The sequence below is a fragment of the Ranitomeya variabilis genome, chromosome 1, assembly GCF_051348905.1.
Source record: "Ranitomeya variabilis isolate aRanVar5 chromosome 1, aRanVar5.hap1, whole genome shotgun sequence".
Classification (NCBI taxonomy): Eukaryota; Metazoa; Chordata; class Amphibia; order Anura; family Dendrobatidae; genus Ranitomeya; species Ranitomeya variabilis.
This window is the reverse complement of record NC_135232.1, coordinates 580,982,359-581,003,316: the sequence shown is the minus strand read 5'-3', so window position 1 is coordinate 581,003,316 and position 20,958 is coordinate 580,982,359. Positions and strand designations below refer to the sequence as shown.

At 43.9% G+C, this 20,958-nt stretch overlaps 1 protein-coding gene across 1 annotated transcript in view; it reads right to left on the bottom strand.

Moving 5' to 3' along the window:
- CADM3 (cell adhesion molecule 3) overlaps positions 1 to 20,958 on the bottom strand; it is a 402,176-nt gene that overhangs the window by 94,864 nt on the left and 286,354 nt on the right. Inside the window, exons 2-5 of the mRNA XM_077257667.1 lie at positions 10,927 to 11,067; positions 10,431 to 10,583; positions 10,093 to 10,230; positions 5,338 to 5,508 (exon numbers count right to left, since the gene is read on the bottom strand). Of these exons, the coding sequence (XP_077113782.1) occupies positions 5,338 to 5,508; positions 10,093 to 10,230; positions 10,431 to 10,583; positions 10,927 to 11,067 (603 nt within the window). The remainder of the gene's footprint in view (positions 1 to 5,337; positions 5,509 to 10,092; positions 10,231 to 10,430; positions 10,584 to 10,926; positions 11,068 to 20,958) is intronic.

Here is a 20,958-nt window from a genome sequence, read left to right as displayed (position 1 = left end):
CTGTTACTATTTATTGCACATAAATGCATATGATATCACTATAAGCACCTTATTTAGACACATATATTCATTTTCATACTTTTTAAACACACAGTAATTCATTTGGTTTTATATTATTTATTTATTTATTTATTATTTTGTTACAGCAAACAAGTGTACTGTGCATTAGAATGTATATTTATCCATTTATTGAAATTGTATGTCTGTTTGATTAGGGTGCATATTTCTATCATATATATTATTGGAATCTAGGTGTATATACATATCCCATTGTTTCGTCCTGCATTTTTTCGCCACCTGGTGGCCTTCCTTTAATCAAGTCCGTAAGATACATATAGAATTTGTTAATAAACATTCTATTTTCTATACTATTGAGTTGTGTTCTCTCTGTAACAGGAAAGGTCTCAGAGAAAACGTCTTCAGATTATCATTTTTCAAATGTCATGTTCAATTAAATTAGTGAACTTTGCAATTCATCTAATTAGCCTTAAAATGCGTAATGTTCAACCAAATGAAATAAACTGAAATATCTACATGCATTCGACATCCGCACGGCAAAAAAATGTTGGCTAAGTGCTCGTAATCTAAAAATAAACTTATACATGAGCATAGAAAAATCTCTCCACATCAAGGCAATGGGGTGCCTTTAGTTGACAGAGGTCGTGATCCTCATTTGACTCTTGGGACATCTGCGAACAGCCAAAGAAAGCTCACGTTTGCCGAAGCTCGAGTCTGCCGAAGCTCGAGCCCGCCCAAGATTGAATCTGCCGAAGCTCGAGCCCGCCTAAGATTGAATCTGTTGAAGTTCGAGTCTGCTGAAGATTGAATCTGCCGAAGCTCGAGCCCTCCCAAGATTGAATCTGCTGAAACTCGAGTCTGCCGAAGATTGAATCTACCGAAAGTCGAGCCCGCCCAAGATTGAATCTGACGAAGCTCAAGCCTGCTGAAGATTGAATCTGCCTAATCTCAAGTCTGCCTAAGCTTAAGTCTGCTGTAGATTTAACCTGCTGAATCTCTGGCTCCCAGAAACGGGTCCTAAATGGGTCCTTCTTCAAAGGTAACCTTATAGCTCTACTCTCATGTAATTTAGTAAATATTAATATTTAATGTCCCTCTGTTATTCCTCCTGGAAATGGATGTGTACATTGATCAGCACTGATTAGACATAGTAGCATCCTGTTATCACCATCCTTGTACTTTTCCAGGAGGAGAGGTTTTTCTAAAATGGAATTGGTCACAGGTTCTAAAGATATGAAGAACTTAAGAGAGCACACTGGAAAAATCTGCCATATGATGTTATTTCTCATGAAGGGCCTGTGGGGTTAGAGCATGATAGAGGTGCAGAGGCAACTTGAAGGGGTAATCCGGCTCTGCTCACTTCCACATTGGGAGGCGAGTGGGGCAGTGTGGTAGGCTAATGAATAGGACGGGTGCAGTATACGCAGGTCAGCAGATGTCTCCCAATGAAGTGAACGGAACCGGATTACCCCTTTAAGAGAGAATCTCTGCACCACTTTACCCCACTCACCTGTACTCATAAGCCCAAAACACTGATTGTCAGTGTGTGTGGAAAAGCACAATGGGTGCACAGAGTGATCAGTTTAGTAATACATTTCCAGGAGGAATAAGAGAGGAATTGCAAAAAGGCAGCAAAAAGCTATTCCAGAACAGACAAGTGTTTGGGAGAATCCCGGGCAGATCGCACATAATTGCCATTCCAGCCTGTAGGCTAAACATTCTGTTTCCCGCAGACTGGACAATTCCTGGCGGTGGTTGCCATGGAAACTTGAAAGTTCCGTTCTCATCCTATGGGCTGCTGACATCGCTTCTGCAGGCTGCGCTATCGCATATGCCGTAGTACAGGGCTGTGTACGTGGCGGGGATAAGAACTGGTTAAATGCCCAGAGCTGGAGCAGCTGATCCGAGAGCTCAATGTCAGGAGGCTGCAATGGCTGTATGTGGTAAGCAAAGTGTTGTAGAGAATGCTTACCCCATCGCTGCTCCCAATCTCAGGTGGGATGCACTATTTAGCAAAAATTCTGGGGGTACCTCCATTTATTGTAGTTTTAATAGAGGCATTAAAGGGGTTGTCTCGTCTTCTTTAATGGATTGAAACTTTTCACTCAATTTGTTATTAAAAACTCTCCCCACTCTCAAAAACAGAAGGATTTTTAATGTTATTTCTTGCTTGCCTAGGTTACCGACCACCTCTGTAGTCTATCAGCGGTGGCCATTCTCTTAGGCAAGGAGAGCAGCGCCTACAGGCTTCTTTCTATAGAGCTTGTGAGTGCTGCTCTGAAGCTGTCTGGATTGCTGGTTCCAAACAGCGCACAGTTTCATGATGCTGGTCCAAACCATCATAAAATCAGGCGTACACCGTCCCCGGCAATCAGCTGTGATCGGAGAAGGACTTGGTGTATTTCATCTGCAGTGGCCACTACAGGTGAAAAGTGGAATTACACTGACCTCATTGAAATCACTGGATAAAGACTTGTTCAAGTCCTCCAGAAAGAGAGACACTCTTTGCATCAATGGCGACCCCGACCTCTCTGATTCCGGTAAGCAGGAGGCCTGGTGGCTGGGAAGCAGTGTGCTCCTATTAATCAACTTGAGAGCATTTTTACAATTTTTTTTTCCAAAAGGGTCCTCCAAAATTAGGCTAGGTTGGATTTATCAGCCATAGCTTGTAAAGAAACAAGACAGCATGTATTCAGTTCCCCAGCACTGCCCCCAAAGGAGAAATTAAGTATTACACAGTTATCACCCAATTTATTGGGTTTGTATGCAATCTATGGAGATGCTGGGTCCTCCCGAGAGGGATGCTCTTTATAGCCAGATGTTCAGTCGCCACAGTTTGTAATGAAATATGGCAGAAAGTGTTCAGTTCCCCAGCACTGCCCCCACAGGAGAAATGACGTATTACACAATTATTTTACCATTTATTTTGCTTTTTATGTAATCCATGGAGATGCTGGATCCTCCAGAGAGGGATGCTTTTTATACATTTATGTCCAGTCTGAATAATATTAGCGAGCTTGATAAAAAAAAAATACTACAAATTCCATAATAAAAGCAGAAACACCCAACAAACAGTTGTGATTGGCAAATTTCACCTGCAATGACCACAACAGGAGAAATTGGATATTACATGGCCCTCATTGAAATAGGTAGATAAAGACTTAGTCATGTCCTCCAGAAAGAGAGACCAATGCCGACTCTGGCCCGTATGACACCCAATTGACCTACTCAGGGCGTATGGATAGGGGCTGTCCTATAGATGTAACAGTCTTAGGGTACGTTCACACAGGACTTTTTTGCTGTTTTTTTTTGCTGCTTTTTTTATGCTAATTTTCAGCTGCTTTTTACAGTACCAGTAAAGCCTATGAGATTTCAGAAATCTCATGCACACACGTTGGTTTTTTGTTTGATCAGTTTTTTCTGCTTTGCTGCTTTTTTTGGACATAGGGCATGTCACTTCTTTCAGCGTTTTTGCTGCGTTTTTGCAGCGTTTTTTCACCCATTGACTTGAATGGGTGATGAAAAAAACGCTGCAAAAACGCTGAAAAAACGCATGTAGCATTATTTGCTGCGTTTTTTGTGCAGAAAATCATGGCCAGCAGGAAGGGATCTCACAGCCAAGAGCTTAGGGGTGTGGTTAGTGAGGTGTGAAGAGCCATTGTGAGCCATTGTGAGTTGTGAAGAGCCATTGTGAGGTGTCCTGATTGTGATCTATTGTGAGGGAGTTCCTGGTAGTGAGGTGTGAAGAGCCATTGTGAGGTATGAAGAGCCATTGTGAGGTGTCCTGATTGTGATCTATTGTGAGGGAGTTCCTGGTAGTGAGGTGTGAAGAGCCATTGTGAGGTGTGAAGAGCCATTGTGAGGTGTCCTGATTGTAATCTATTGTGAGGGAGTTCCTGGTAGTAAGGTGTGAAGAGCCATTGTGAGGTGTGAAGAGCCATTGTGAGGTGTCCTAGCAGCTGAAAATTGGCATAAAAAAGCAGCAAAAATCTGCAGCAAAAATCTGCAGCAAAAAAGTCCTGTGTGAACGTACCCAAAAAACGCACCAAAAACGCACCAAAATAACGCACCTAAATTAGCATAAAAAAAGCAGCAAAAAAAGCAGCAAAAAAGTCCTGTGTGAACGTACCCTTAGGCTCCAATATGCAGTAAATAATTCATAACTGTATAAGTCTTCAGCTCCTGTATGAAATACTCTATATACGGTATAGTCCTTGGGGGTAATGCTCGGCACATCGATGACATCAATTATCACCAATTACATGTGACATCATAAGAGCCAAAAATAACTGGTGCAAATGATCACCTAATGCAATCATTCTTGGTAAGTGAGGAGCTATTCCTGGAGGAGATTTCCCTCATTTGTACATTTCCTGGTGTGAGGAGGATGCTAATAACATACAGTAAAAGGGTCAATGGACTGTTCAATCTACTTCCACAGTAATTACATACAGGTAACAAGAGAAGCGAGGGATGCAAGCACAGCAAAACCTCAGATGCGGAAAAACAGCAATTAGTTTACAATTTTCTACTATTCGCCACATAAAAAGAGCATAAAAAGGGTGTTATAAGGATGAATCCTCTTTAAAGGGGGCCTGTTACTCGTCGTGAATATGTAGTTTTTTTACCTAGTGCAAAAGCCGCTGTTCTCCTGAATCCGGTGAGGTTTCTCTTTTGTTCCTGCGCCTCTCTGTTCCTGAGATATGGCCCTTTTTTCCTTGTATATAAATCTAGTTTTGTTGACAAGGGGGTGTGGTCCTCAACCATTTTCTGTGGGCGGTTTCATCTGGAATACACCTTCTTGGCTAACAAGAGTAGACTTATACACAGAGAAGAGGGGCCTATATCTCTGGAACGGAGAGGCGCAGAAAAAAAAGAAAATTATCGTCGGATTCAGGAAAACAGAGACATTTACACCTTGGTAAACATATTACATGTTTATAGCAAGTGATAGGTCTTCTTTAAAAAGCCTTATCTAAGGAAGTTTATTTTAAATCCATCGTCCTATAAAGTCCATTTTGGGTTTATTAGAGGTCTGAGACTAAAGAAGAAGGTTCCATGTTTTCCTCTAGTAGTACCGCTATTGAAGCCAACACTGCACGTGGACTTGACACTTAAAAATATAGAAAGTCCAAGCACAGCCCAGAAAGTAATAGTAAACCATACGTCTGACAACACATGAACTTCTAAGCTCAAGAGGAACCATCTAAGATGTTGCGGTGGTTCTCAACCACACCCTGATGCTGACGTCCACATACAACCACAAGTACGATTACCACCCAACAATTACGACCATTGGTATAAGAAATGGGCACTTACACAGGACCTGAAGCTTCTGGCTGGAAGACTTGAATGTGTTGGGCATTGACTCATGGCCTACAGTGCAGGTAATCTCCACCTGGTCATCCGCTTTGGTCACTGGGAAGCTGATGAGGCTCACAACCGTGAAGGTTTTGCCGTTGGCATCTCTCGTCTCAGAGTTTCGAGCTCCTGAAGGAAGATGAAAGCAAGTAAAGATGAGAAGGGTTCTATGGATGGACATCCCACAGCTTCCTAGTGTTACCCTATACCTTTGTATGGGACGGGAGAGGGCGTAGCTGTCAGATGTCTCCTCCCTTTGCTCTAAACGTGATAACAGGGCCAGATGGGCATTTGGCAAATTAAAATTGGGCAAGCCCGGTAGGGCAGTGGTCTGTTCAGGTCTTAAAAACACCGATATCGCTAAAAATTCTCGGTATGTAAATCTAGACTTGTTAGCCAAAGGGGCATGACCCTTAACTATTCTCTGTGGATGTCTTCATGAGGGCCACACCTCTTTGGCTAACAAGATAAGCTTGACATACAGAGAAAAGGTGACCATGAGGAACAAAGAAAAACAATGCTATGTCCAGGTGGCTGGATACTTTAAAGGGATTGTCCAGACATCCTATGTCTCAGAATAGGTCATCCGTCCCAGACTTGTAGGGGTCCGATACCCGACACCCCCATGAAACAGGTGTTATCAGCTGCGTTAGCATAGATATTACTTGTTTTACCATGCTGTCTTTGTCTAGTACAGGTTGGGCCATTTATATGGATACACCTCGATGGGTCATTTATAAAGTTGCATTCAAAAATGGCAAACTTCAAAATGGCCGCCATGGTCACCAGCCATCTTGAAAAGTTTCCCCCCTCCCATATACTAATGTGCCACAAACAGGAAGTTGATATCAGCTGATTGATGACCACAGACCACTTCAAAGCTGAATGTGCAGGAAAACAAAGAGTCTGTAAAATCCAAGAGATGCAATGAAACCCATCTGTAAAAATTAAAATAAAAAGCTTTGATGGAAAAATACTTTTCTTCACTATGCAGTTCAAGCAGTGATTTATCTGAGCAACATATAAGTCTGAAGAGCTAGTGCAGGCTCCAGATTTATGCTGACTCTTGGGCAGCAAAGCCCCAGTGGGCCCTCTTTGCTTTTTCTTCCTCGCCTTCCATGCGCTGTCACTTTTTTATTTTTTGGTCGTCAGTGTTTCAAGGCTTTCAGCTGTAGTTTTTATCAGTACCATTTGGGGGTCACAACGACTTTCTGATCTCTTTTTATTCCATTTCTTTAAGGGGGTTTGAAGCGAAGTGACCAAAAAACAGCAATTCTGTCTGCCCAATTTTCCTCTGTTTTGTCATTTATCGCATGGGATCAATGTTATTACCCGTATTTTCCGGCGTATAAGACGACTTTTTAACCCCCGAAAATCTTCTTAAAAGTCGGGGGTCGTCTTATACGCCGGGAATCGACTTGTACGCCGGTGTATATGGTGGGTGGGGAGGGGGAGTGATCCTGATGACGAGGGGGCGTCTCACAGGAAAGTGAGTAATCCCCATTACCTTATCCTAGCGGTGCAGCGTGGGGGTGTCAGTGCTGGGAGCGGCGGCAGCTGCTGTGTTCTGGTGCGGCGGCTCCTCTTCTGTGTGGGGCCTCTGTGCTGTGAGGTGGCGGCGGCAGCAGCGGCGTATCTTTATCCAGTTGGGGCTCCTCCGGCATCTCCTTAGCCCTGGAGGCCCCGCCGCAACTCCATCGGTGCAATGTGGTGGCCTCCGGGAAAATGGCCGCTGCTCAGATTCAGATCTCGTGTCCCGAGATTTCGGGACGAGATCTGAATCTGAGCAGCGGCCATTTTCCCGGAGGCCACCGCATCGCACCTATTGAGCTGCCTCCGGGAAAATGGCCGCTGCATTGCACTCATGGAGTTGCGGCGGGGCCTCCAGGGCTAAAGGCTACGTTCACATTTGCGGCTAGCGCCACAGCGTCGGGCGCCGCAGCGGCGCCGCATGCATCATGCGCCCCTATATTTAACATGGGGGCGCATGGACATGCGGTGCACTTGCTTTTTGCGCCGCATGCGTCCCTGCGGCGCCCGCGTCGGGGCGCGGAGGACGCAGCAAGTTGCATTTTTGCTGCGTCCAAATTCAATGGAAAAAAGGACGCATGCGGCGCAAAAAGCAGCGTTGTGCATGTGTTCACATTTGCGCTGTGCGTTGCGGCGGCGACGCTGCGGCGCACACCGCAAATGTGAACGTAGCCCTAAGGAGATGCCGGAGGAGCCCCAACTGGATAAAGATATGCCGCCGCCACCGCCACCGCACAGCACAGAGGCCCCACACAGAAGAGGAGCCGCCGCACCAGAGCACAGCAGCCGCCGCACCAGAGCACAGCAGCCGCCGCACCAGAGCACAGCAGCCGCCGCCGCCACTCCCAGCACTGAGACCCCCACGCTGCACCGCTACGATAAGGTAATGGGGGATACTCACTTTCCTGTGAGACGCCCCCTCGTCATCAGGATCACTCCCCCCCCCCCCCAAAAGGCACATATTCACCGGCCCTATAAGACGACATAGGGTGTATAAGAAGACCCCCGACTTTTAAGAAGATTTTATATTTTAACTGGTAAAGTTGGGGGGTCGTCTTATACGCCCAGTCGTCTTATACGCCGGAAAATACGGTACTTATTCGTTGACACAGTTATGAATGTGGCGAATACAAATATGTTCATTTTTCCATTTTTGGAGGTGAAGTGACCAAAAAACATCAATTCTGAATTCCAGTTTTTTTTCTGTTTTCGTGTCTACTATATGGTATAGTTCTGATAGTTACAATTTTTTTATGTTTTATTTAAATATTTCTATATTAATTTCATTGATTTGTAAAATTTTTTTCCAGGGTAAATGAACCTCCTATCGCTGGTAGAATTGTTAATTTACTGCTCTCCAGTAAAGTGGAATAAAATGGCACACATGGGTGCCTTCAATATACCCTTGTGTGCCATGAGAATGTCATCGGTACGACGCAGTTGAGCTGACAGACAACAGAAGGAACATCCCCCATTATGGAACCTTGGGGGCCGGCTGTACAACACTGGTGACACCTGTGCATACATGCCGCAAGCTCATGTATGGTTGATTGGGCCAGTGCAAATCCAAGCTGTGTGTTTGGCTGAGTGGTGACCTTCAGTGAGCTCGTTGAGTCTCGACACCTGGGTCCCATTTTGTACCTAATCCCGTTGCTGTTTTCTGAGAAGTTCTAGGATGATCCTTTGTCTTAGATGGCTGACTTTCTGATTGGGAGCGCGGCTACGTAAGGAGAAAGATTAGCTAGTCACTTTGTTTTAAGGACGGGCAGAAACCGAGGCTTTGATCTTCAGAAGTGTGAGGACTTACACTGGGGCTCGGCAGCAATGTTTTTGCACTGTAACATCAAAGGGCAACTAAAAGTAAGAGTGAAATGTTCATAAATACACCATGAAGATGGCGGCGGCACACGCGGGAGCTCTGTGAAATAACAATAGCCCCTCGTATCTCTACATCGATGTCCCACCGCTCGTAGCCACCAGCTAAAGACTGAGAGGAAAGACCCTACGGCAAACTTGCGGTTGGGTTCCTGCTTTGGTTCTTTAGTCATAACGGTGTCAGCACTAAGAGGATACATCCGTGCCGCTCCACGAAACCCGAGTCAGACATAATGGGAAATACAGAAATCAGACTGAGAAAAAAAAATAAAAAAAATCTTCAAAATGTCAGCTGTCAAGGTGAAATAGAGCAGGAGACAGTGCGAGAGCACATCACTTACTGCAAGTGTTCATCTGAAGTTCGCATTATGTGCCATACCGTGTTACCCATTTGCTTTTTAACCCCTTCCCACCTTGATCATTTTTTTTGCCTTAGCGCTTTTAATTTTCATTTCCTCCCTTTCTTCTTTATTTGATGTTTTAAAAATATTTGTTGTTCAAATAAAGCTCTTCTTTGTGCGATCCTCTGATCAGGGAGATAAACCGGGTGGACCTTTCTTAGGCCCACTGGCTGCCTTTTTAACTGATTGGTATCCAGTGATCATTGTGTAGGGAGCATGTGGGGGACAGAGGGAGACCACAATTGCTAGTGCAGCAGCCATCTGAGGGGGATAAGTGATCTTGACCATCACAGCAGAGGATCAGTCCTGGTCACATAAACAGAAACACAAGTGCATGTCGCTGTAAATAATGGTCAGGAAGCGAGTGATGCAAAACGTGCGTTGGGGTAGTGAGGCAGCGTGGTGTTGGCCTTTGCTGTGGGTAATTACCTGCTCTGATATACTATATGTATAGGTCACTTTATAACTTTGTGTGTACACAGGCTTACAATTACTAGGCTCTTGTACATCATGAAAATGCACAAGGCTTAGTCACTTGGTCTCACATGATGTTGTGGGGACTAGAAAGCACAAGAGGTTCTCAGGGCCTAGGATGCTGGGAACAAAAGTTTTTGCTCAACTCTAAGCAATGACCTTCATTTGTCAAAACTAGAATACTCCATTAAAAATCTTGAAGCCTCCTGAAATATAAACAGCCAAAAAGTAAAGTGTAGACTGGGATGTGGGGAGAGGAGGGAGATGCTGCTGCAGCATCTCTGTTTTTATAACACAGCATGCTGCAAGAGGGGAGAAGGAGGTAAAATTAAAGACAACTGAAAGACTTAAGGTACTGGGGGCAGCAGAAAACCTAACCTCAAAAGTCACATACATCGCTTTGGCAAGTTTTTAGGTCCATGTCACTGCTCACCTTCCAGCTCCTCCGGTCCTTTGTACCACCTGATGTTGGCAGCAGGTTTGCTGCCACTGGTTGTGCACCTCAGTTCTGCATTTTGATTTTCTCTGATTGGCCTATCGTATCCAACAATCTGGGGCTCCTGGGGAACTCCTGAAAATGGAGATTAAGAACGTAATGAGAAGACTGGTCAAGGTTAAGTCCTGCCCTCTTCATTGTACGATGCCATAGTGCCCAGCTCTGACCCAAAGTAGCGCCAAAGTAATACCCTACAGCAGGAAATGACAGAAGGATTCAACAATTAGAGGTTGGAGGTTCACACCCTCCATGCCCTTCTCTCTTACTCGACTTACCTAAGACTGTCACCATGGCTTTGGCTGTCCTGACCGGCATGGTGAAGATGGAGCATGTGTACTCGCCCTCGTCAGACAGGGTCATGTTGCTAATACTGATGGACAGCTCATTCTTTGTGGATTTCACCAGCTGGATTCTGTTATCTCTGAGGGCTGTGAGGGCAACATAAAAATAACTTACAAAGGTTAAGCCAACATTTCTAAACCCTGCCTATAGACCCAACATATGTCTACCCATTCCCAAATCATCTGTACCCAAAACCCACTATATGTTGTGACAGTGTGATTTTCAGATTTGGCTTTTATTTATGGGTATGAATATGGGGCACATCCAAAGTGAGCACCAGAAGAGTAGTAAGAACACAAAAATAAAGAGCAATTCAGCGTTGGCATTGAGACAGTAAATCATCACGTGCCATGCCACAATACACTGTAGCTACCAGCAGGCACCACTAGAGGGAGCAGGGAGTCAAGCGACATCAGGGGGTTCACATACCTCTTTTCTCCCCAAAATATAGAGTCTGTTGTGCTGGATTGGACCATTGGAGGGAAGAGTCTTCATGGTCGTCCACCGTGCAGGTGAGGGTCATTCGGCCTCCTGTAGCAACCAAAACGTCTGACGTGACCGGTTGACTGGCTGTGGAGACACAAAAAAAATCCTCATGTTAGCTGTTTTATCACACTCAGACAAATTCAGCAAGAAAGTAATATACACTGGAAACTGAATAACTACGGTAGGCAAAATCTGTGCCAACATGTGGGCACCACAACGAGCAATCAGCACATTCCGGAAGAGTCAAAGTCAGAGCTTCCTCCAACACAGCGGCATTGCCTGAGATGTGCGAGGATTGAAGACATCTAAATATCTATCTATTATGTATCATCCATCTATATGGCAGTCTGTAGTCCGTCATTGGTCCTCAGTCTGCAGTAAAACAGAATAATCGGGGTAATCGCCATGTGGCGCTGCGATGGAGAAAGATTATCACCCCACACAGAAATGTGCAGAAAAGCTGATTATTCTAAGCTAAAGTGTGAGATACGGAAAGACACTCCGTGACCCTCAGCTCTTCAGCAAATGCACCCTTCTGAAAGTCTGCAAGTGCATTACACTAATGGAGAGCCATTATCAGGAGGAAGACCGGCTCTTAAGTGTGCCATCGTTGTAATCCCAGAGATAAATGTGTCGGAGAATTACTGTACGGAAATTCCTCCATGTCCTACATTAGTCAGTATAGTCAACTCTGCTCATCATACGCTGCCGCCAACATCTGTCTGTCTATTATCTATCTATCTATCTATCTATCTATCTATCTATCTATCTATCTATCTATCTATCTATCTATCTATCATCTATTATATATCTATCTATCGATTATCTATCATCTTTTATCTATCTATTATCTATCTACTATAAATCTACCTATCTATTATCTATCTATTATCTATTATTTATCTATTATTTATCTATTATCTATCATCTATCTATCTACCTATCTATCCCATATCTATCTATGTATTATTTATCTATCTATTATCTATCTATTATCATCTATTATCTATCTATCTATTATCTATCTATTATATATTATCTATCTATCTATCTATCAGCTATCTATTATTTACCTATCTATTATCTATCTATCAAATTTTATCTATTTATCATCTATCTATCATCTACCGTATTTATCATCTATTATCCATCTATTATTTATCTATTATTCATTTATCTATTATCTATCTATTATATTATCTATCTATTATCTATCATCTATTTATTATTTATCCATTATATATCTATCTATTATCTATCTATATATTATCTATCTATCTATTATCTGTCTATTATCTATCATCTTTCTATTATCTATCATCTATCTATTATCTATTTATCTATTATATATCTATTATATATCATCTATCTATTATTTATCCGGAGAAGCTCTAGAAGGGAAGGATGGAAAAGATGGGAAGCTGGGCAAGAATGGTGAAAGAAAGGCTGGAAAAGAAAAGGATGGAAAACAGAAGACTAGAAAAGAATGGAAGGCTGGATAACGGAAGGTTAGAGAAGAATAAAAGGCTTAAAAAGATGGGAAGGCTGGAAAAGAAGGGGAGAATGAAGAAAGATAGGTTAGATAAGGGAAGGATGGAAAAGGGAAGGCTAGAGAAGAAGGGAAGGGTGGAAAATATGGGAAAGCTGGAAAAGAATGGAGAAGGACAGGCTGGAGAAGAAAAGGATGGAAAAGGGAAGGCTAGACAAAAATGGAAGGCTGGAGAAGAGAAGGCTAGCAAACAAGGAAAGGCTGGAAAAGATGGGAATGCTGGAGAACAATGTAAGAGTGGAAAAGAAAAGGCTGGAAAAGGGAAGGGTGGGGAAGGCAAGGAAAGAGAAAAAGGGAAGGCTAAAGAAGGAGAAGTTGAAACAGATGGGAAGACTGGAGAAGGAAAGCTTGGAGAAGGGAAGACTAGAGAAGAAGGAAAGTCTGCAGAAGGAAAGGCTGGAGACAAATGAAAAGCTGGAGAAGATTGGAAGACCAGCGAAGACTAAAATCCTGGAAAAGAAGGGAAGGCTGAAGATGAAGGAAAGGCTGGGTAAGAAGGCTGGAGAAGAACAGACGGCTGGAGAAGGAGTTGTGGCTGGAGAGGTAAAAGCTGGAGAAAGAAAAGGTTGTTGCAGTAGAAGGATAGGTTTTAGAAGATTGAGAGGCTGGAGACAACAGAAAGGCTGGAGAAGGCTTATCCATTCAAGGCTGGAGAGAAAGCGAAAAATGGAGAAGGAAAAGATGTATAAAAAGGGAAGGATGGAAAAGTGAAGGGTAGACAATTTGGGAATGAAGGAGAAAGGAAGGCTAGAAAAGATGGGAAGGCCAGAGAAGAAGGGAAGAATGGAAAAGGGATGGTTTGAAAAGGGAAGGATTGAAAAGGGAAGGCTACAGAAGAATGGAAGATTATAAAAGAAGGAATGTCTGGAACAGATGGGAAGACTGGAGAAGAAGGGAAGAATGGAGAAGGAAAGGTTGGAGGAGAGAAGACGAGTTAAGAAGGAAAGGCTGGAGAAGAAGGAAAGGCTGGAGTATGGAAGGCTAGAGAAGAAGGAAAGAATGGAGAAGATTGGAAGGCTTGAGAAGAAGTGAAGGTAAGAGAAGAAGTAGAGGTTGGAGAAGAAAGGAAAGCTGAATACGACTATAAGAAGGCAGTTACTGGAGTCAGTTTTCAGCTTTGTGGGACGTTCATTAAAGAAATGGAATCCTAATCAGGAATCCCAAAATATTAATCTTCAAGTAGAGTGACGATTTGTATGATGAAGATAACAGTAACATTAGAGACCCACAGGACGTCAATTATTAAACTAGGAGAATCCCATAAGTTCCCGCAGCAGAGATCGCGCCTTACAGCGCTTATCATCATGCCCGCCTTAATCGAAAACACATCGCTGTAATTACGCCTTTTCCATCATTTTAACCTTCTTAAAGGTCAACATATCAGCGGAGAGGAAAATCTCTCCTGACGTGTGGCGTCCCAGCGTTGTGTTCTGATGACAGCGGTGTCAGATGTAGACAAGGTCTAATTGGATCCTAAAAATTGATTCCTAGTAACAAAGAAAATCTCATGACTGGTAATAGGAAAAGTAGAAAACAGGATTCATTCATATCTATCTACTAGCTATCCATCTGCTCGTCTGTCCGTCCATCCATCCATCCACCCACCCATCTATCTTGAAGCAATATTTAATTTGTCTACTTATTTTATTTATCTCAATTTTTTTGTTTATATTTTTTTATTTATCAACTTTTTTCTCTAATTGTTTATCTGCTTATTTTATTATTTTATTATTTTTCTCCTTAATTTTTTTCTATTTTTTATCCAATTTATGTTTTCATCAAATTTGTCAATTTTTTATTACATTATTTATTTATTTATGTAATTATTACTATTTTTATCTAATTATCTATTTTTTTGTTTAACAGTTTTTCATCAAATTATTTTTTTATGTAATTATCAAAATTTTCAGCTAATCATTCAGCTATTTATATCTAATTTTCAATATTTTTCTATATTTATCCATTTATTTTTTTATCTAATCATTTACTTGCTGTTTATTATTTTTTATTATTTATTATATTATTTAATGATTCTTCTATTTTTTATCTAAACATTCATCTAATGTTTATGTAATTATTTATGTATTTATTTTTTAATCTAATTTTTATCTAATCATTTTTTATATTTAATGATGTATCTACTTATTTTTTTTATCTAATCATTTATCTATGGTATTTATTTTTTTATTTCATCTCAGTGATTTTAAAAACGGAAGCCTGGGATAAGATTCTTTCGTGTGTCAAGAGGCTGGTCTGTGACAACGTGTGACTCTGGGAGGCGCCGTGTGAAGATTTGTCGCTATACTAAGTCCTCAGGAGACACTAACATCTTACACATCAGGCTTAACCCATTAGGTGATGCATGGTTCGTTATCTGTGTGACACCACCCGGCATGTCACATGTGGTGTGTTTGGCTGTAAGTGCGCCCCCATCTGATGGCTCACAGTATTTATGAACCTGCAGACTCCTCTGCTTCTGAATGGCCTCTCCGCTGTGTAAGATGAGTTGTAAAGCAGAAGTTTATTGATCTCATTTGTTTCTCCAGGATGCTCCATAGGATAAACCTAAAAGTATCCGAGATCATCTGTCTGGATGGAATCCTCCTGGTTCATGAGAAGATTCCAGAACTGCAGTAATGACTGACACTGGAGCGCAGGAGACTATAACTGTGACACAATATGACCAGCTCTCATTTCTTTAGTGTCACACGTGTGTGGAAGGTTATGTGGCCAAAATATAGGAAATGCGAGACAAGTCTGAGGCAATGTGTGTACGGGGTCCTCGCCGGCGCCTGTGTAGGTATGTACAGAAAGGCAATGTGTACGGGGTCCTCGCCGGCATCCGTGGAGGTATGCACACAGAGTTAATGGGTACAGGGTTCGCGCCTGTGTAGGTATGTACAAAAAAGCAATGTGTACGGGGTCCTCGCAGGCATCCGTGGAGATATGTACAGGGAGGCTATGTGTACGGTGTCCGCACTGGCACCTGTGTAGGTATGTACAGAGAGACTATGTGTACGGGGTCCGCACCGGCACCTGTGTAGGTATGTACAGGGAGGCTATGTGTACGGTGTCCGCACTGGCACCTGTGTAGGTATGTACAGAGAGACTATGTGTACGGGGTCCGCACCGGCACCTGTGTAGGTATGTACAGGGAGACTATGTGTACGGGGTCCGCACCGGCACCTGTGTAGGTATGTACAGAAAGGCTATGTGTACGGTGTCAGCACCGGCACCTGTGTAGGTATGTACAGAGAGGCAATGTATACGGGGTCCGCCTGGTGCCTGTGTAGGTATGTACAGAAAGGCAATGTGTGCGGGGTCCTCGCAGGCATCCGTGGAGATATGTACAGAGAAGCTATGTGTACAGGGTCCGCACGAGGTATGAACAGAGAGGCTATGTGTACGGGGTCCTCGCCGGCACCTGTGTAGCTATGTACAGACAGGCAATGTGTATGGTGCCGTCGCCAGCATCCGCGGAAGTATGTACAGAGAGATAATGGGTATGGTGTCCGCACCGGCGCCTGTGTAGGTACAGTATGTACAGAAAGGCAATGTGTATTGGTCCTCGCCGATGCCTGAGTAGGTATGTAAAGGCAATGTGTACGGGGTCCGCACCGGCACCTGTGTAGATATGTACAGAGAGGCAATGTGTATGGTGTCCGCACCAGCGCCTGTGTAGGTACGCACAGAGAGACAATGTGTATGGTGTCCGCACTGGCGCCTGTGTAGGTATGTACAGAAAGGCAATGTGTTCGGGGTCCTCACTGGCATCCTTGGAGGTATGTACAGAGAGGCAATGTTTACGGGGTCTGTTGTGAATTAGACTTTTTGGCTCCCTCTTGTGGTTACTAGTGATATGACTCTGGGATTGTCTTTCCTCAGTTTGGCACCCACCTGGGTCGTTAGTCCAGGGGTGTTGCTATATAAACTTTCTGGATCCTTAGTCCAGTGCCTGGCATCGTTGTAATCAGATCCTTTCTGTTTGCTCATGTCTGCTGGTCCTGGTTCGTGCAAAATTAAGCTAAGTCTTGCTTCTTTGTTTTTTGGTTATTGCTTTGCTCTTATTTTTGTCCAGCTTGTACTAAATGTGATTCCTGACTTTGCTGGAAGCTCTAGGGGGCTGGTGTTCTCCCCCCGGGCCGTTAGACGGTTCGGGGGTTCTTGAATATCCAGCGTGGGTTTTGATAGGGTTTTTGCTGACCATATAAGTCATCTTACTATATTCTGCTATTAGCTAGTGGGCCTCTCTTTGCTAAATATCTAGCTCATTCTTACGTTTGTCTTTTCCTCTTACCTCACCGTTATTATTTGTTGGGGGCTTGTATCCAACTTTTGGGGTCTTTTCTCTGGAGGCAAGAAAGGTCTTTCTTTTCCCTTCTAGGGTTAGTTAGTTCTCCGGCTGGCGCGAGACGTCTAGAACCAACGTAGGCACGTTCCCCGGCTGCTGCTATTTGTGGTGCTAGGATTAGATATATGGTCAGCTCAGTTACCACTGCCCTATGAGCTGTTTTTTTGTGTTTGCAGACTTAGTAATTATTTCTGAGACCCTCTGCCATTGGGGTCATAACAGTATGCCAGGCCAACATTGAATGTTTAATGCATTGCAGAAGTGGGATAATAAGAAAGGAAATTCTGAGGTTTTTTTTTTTGTTTTTTTTTCCTCTCTTCCTCCCCTTTACCTCTGAGTGGCTTGTGTTTGCTGCAGACATGAATGTCCAGACCTTGATTACAAGTGTAGACCAGCTTGCTGCTCGTGTGCAGGGCATACAAGATTTTGTTACCAGTAGTCCAATGTCTGAACCTAAAATACCTATTCCTGAACTGTTTTCTGGAGACCGATTTAAGTTTAGGAATTTCAGGAATAATTGTAAATTGTTTCTATCTCTGAGACCCCGTTCATCTGGAGATTCAGCTCAGCAAGTTAAAATTGTTATCTCTTTTTTACGGGGCGACCCTCAGGATTGGGCTTTCTCGCTAGCGCCAGGAGATCCGGCATTGGCAAATATTGATGCGTTTTTTCTGGCGCTCGGATTGCTTTACGAGGAACCCAATCTTGAAGTTCAGGCAGAAAAAGCCTTGCTGGCTATTTCTCAGGGCCAGGATGAAGCTGAAGTGTATTGCCAAAAATTTCGGAAATGGTCCGTGCTTACTCAGTGGAATGAGTGTGCTCTGGCCGCAAATTTCAGAAATGGCCTTTCTGAAGCCATTAAGAATGTGATGGTGGGTTTCCCCATTCCTACAAGTCTGAATGATTCCATGGCGCTGGCTATTCAAATTGACCGGCGTTTGCGGGAGCGCAAAACCGCTAATCCTCTGGTGGTGTTGTCTGAACAAACACCTGATTTAATGCAATGTGATAGAATTCAGACTAGAAATGAGCGGAAAAATCATAGACGTCAGAATGGGTTGTGTTTTTACTGTGGTGATTCTACACATGTTATATCAGCATGCTCTAAACGCCTAACAAGGGTTGTTAGTCCTGTCGCCATTGGTAATTTGCAACCTAAATTTATTTTGTCTGTGACTTTAATTTGCTCATTGTCCTCTTACCCTGTTATGGCGTTTGTGGATTCAGGTGCTGCCCTGAGTCTTATGGATCTGTCATTTGCCAAGCGCTGTGATTTTGTTCTTGAACCGTTGGTAAATCCTATTCCTCTTAGAGGTATTGATGCTACGCCATTGGCGGAAAATAAACCGCAGTTTTGGACGCAGGTAACCATGTGCATGACTCCTGAACATCGGGAGGTGATTCGTTTTCTTGTTCTGCATAAAATGCATGATTTGGTCGTTTTGGGTCTGCCATGGTTACAGACCCACAATCCAGTCTTGGATTGGAAGGCAATGTCTGTGTCAAGTTGGGGCTGTCAGGGAATTCATGCTGATTCCCCGCCGGTGTCTATTGCTTCCTCTACTCCTTCGGAAGTTCCTGAGTACTTGTCTGATTATCAGGATGTATTCAGCGAGTCCAGGTCCAGTGCTCTGCCTCCTCATAGGGACTGTGACTGCGCCATAGATTTGATTCCAGGTAGTAAATTTCCTAAGGGAAGACTATTTAATCTGTCTGTACCTGAGCATGCCGCAATGCGTTCGTATATCAAGGAGTCTCTGGAGAAGGGGCATATCCGTCCATCCTCTTCCCCTCTTGGTGCGGGATTCTTTTTTGTGGCCAAGAAGGACGGATCTTTGAGACCTTGTATTGACTATCGGCTTCTGAATAAAATCACTGTTAAATTTCAGTATCCTTTGCCTCTGTTGTCGGACTTGTTTGCCCGGATTAAGGGTGCCAAGTGGTTCACCAAGATAGATCTTCGTGGTGCGTACAACCTTGTGCGCATTAAGCAAGGAGATGAATGGAAGACAGCATTTAATACCCAAAGTCATTTTGAGTACTTGGTGATGCCTTTTGGGCTCTCTAATGCTCCCTCAGTGTTTCAGTCCTTTATGCATGATATTTTCCGGAAGTATCTGGATAAATTTATGATTGTTTATCTGGATGATATTCTGGTTTTCTCTGAAGATTGGGACTCACATGTGGAGCAGGTCAGGATGGTGTTTCAGGTTTTGGGTGAGAATGCTTTGTTTGTTAAGGGCTCAAAGTGTCTCTTTGGAGTACAGAAGGTTCCCTTTTTGGGGTTTATTTTTTCCCCTTCTGCTGTGGAGATGGACCCAGTCAAGGTCTGAGCTATTCATGATTGGACTCAACCCACGTCAGTTAAGAGTCTTCAGAAGTTCTTGGGTTTTGCTAACTTCTACCGTCGTTTTATCGCTAATTTTTCTAGCGTTGTTAAACCTTTGACGGATATGACCAAGAAAGGTTCTGATGTTGCTAACTGGGCTCCTGCAGCCGTGGAGGCGTTCCAAGAGTTGAAGCGCCGGTTTACTTCGGCGCCTGTTTTGTGCCAGCCTGATGTCTCACTTCCCTTTCAGGTCGAAGTGGATGCTTCTGAGATTGGGGCAGGGGCCGTTTTGTCGCAGAGAGGCCCTGGTTGCTCGGTAATGAGACCATGTGCTTTCTTCTCTAGGAAGTTTTCGCCTGCTGAGCGGAATTATGATGTTGGCAATCGGGAGTTGCTGGCCATGAAGTGGGCATTTGAGGAGTGGCGTCATTGGCTCGAGGGTGCTAAGCATCGTGTGGTGGTCTTGACTGATCACAAAAATTTGATGTATCTCGAGTCTGCTAAACGCCTGAATCCTAGACAGGCCCGCTGGTCATTGTTTTTCTCCCGTTTTGACTTTGTGGTCTCGTATTTACCAGGTTCAAAGAATGTGAAGGCTGATGCTCTTTCAAGGAGCTTTGTGCCTGACTCTCCTGGAGTCGCAGAACCAGTTGGTATTCTTAAAGAGGGAGTTATCTTGTCGGCCATTTCTCCTGATTTGCGACGTGTGTTGCAGAGATTTCAGGCTGGTAGACCTGACTCTTGTCCACCTGACAGACTGTTTGTTCCTGATAAGTGGACCAGCAGAGTCATTTCCGAGGTTCATTCCTCGGTGTTGGCAGGGCATCCGGGAATTTTTGGCACCAGAGATCTGGTGGCTAGGTCCTTTTGGTGGCCTTCCTTGTCACGGGATGTGCGGTCATTTGTGCAGTCCTGTGGGACTTGTGCTCGAGCTAAGCCTTGCTGTTCTCGTGCCAGCGGGTTGCTCTTGCCCTTGCCTGTCCCGAAGAGGCCTTGGACACACATTTCCATGGATTTCATTTCAGATCTCCCTGTGTCTCAGGGCATGTCTGTCATCTGGGTGGTATGTGATCGCTTTTCTAAAATGGTCCATTTAGTGCCTTTGCCTAAGCTGCCTTCCTCTTCTGATCTGGTTCCTGTGTTCTTTCAGAATGTGGTTCGTTTACACGGCATTCCTGAGAATATTGTGTCTGACAGAGGATCCCAGTTTGTTTCCAGGTTCTGGCGATCCTTTTGTGCTAGGATGGGCATTGATTTGTCGTTTTCGTCTGCCTTTCATCCTCAGACTAATGGACAAACGGAGCGAACTAATCAGACTCTGGAGGCTTATTTGAGGTGTTTTGTTTCGGCAGATCAGGATGATTGGGTGACCTTCTTGCCGTTGGCTGAGTTTGCCCTTAATAATCGGGCTAGTTCCGCTACTTTGGTTTCGCCATTTTTCTGCAACTCTGGTTTCCATCCTCGTTTTTCCTCGGGACATGTGGAGCCTTCTGACTGTCCTGGGGTAGATTCTGTGGTGGATAGGTTGCAGCAGATCTGGAATCATGTGGTGGACAACTTAAAGTTGTCACAGGAGAAGGCTCAGCGTTTTGCCAACCGCCGCCGCGGTGTGGGTCCCCGACTTCGTGTTGGGGATTTGGTATGGCTGTCTTCTCGATTTGTTCCTATGAAGGTCTCCTCTCCTAAATTTAAGCCTCGCTTCATCGGTCCTTACAAGATATTGGAAATCCTTAATCCTGTGTCCTT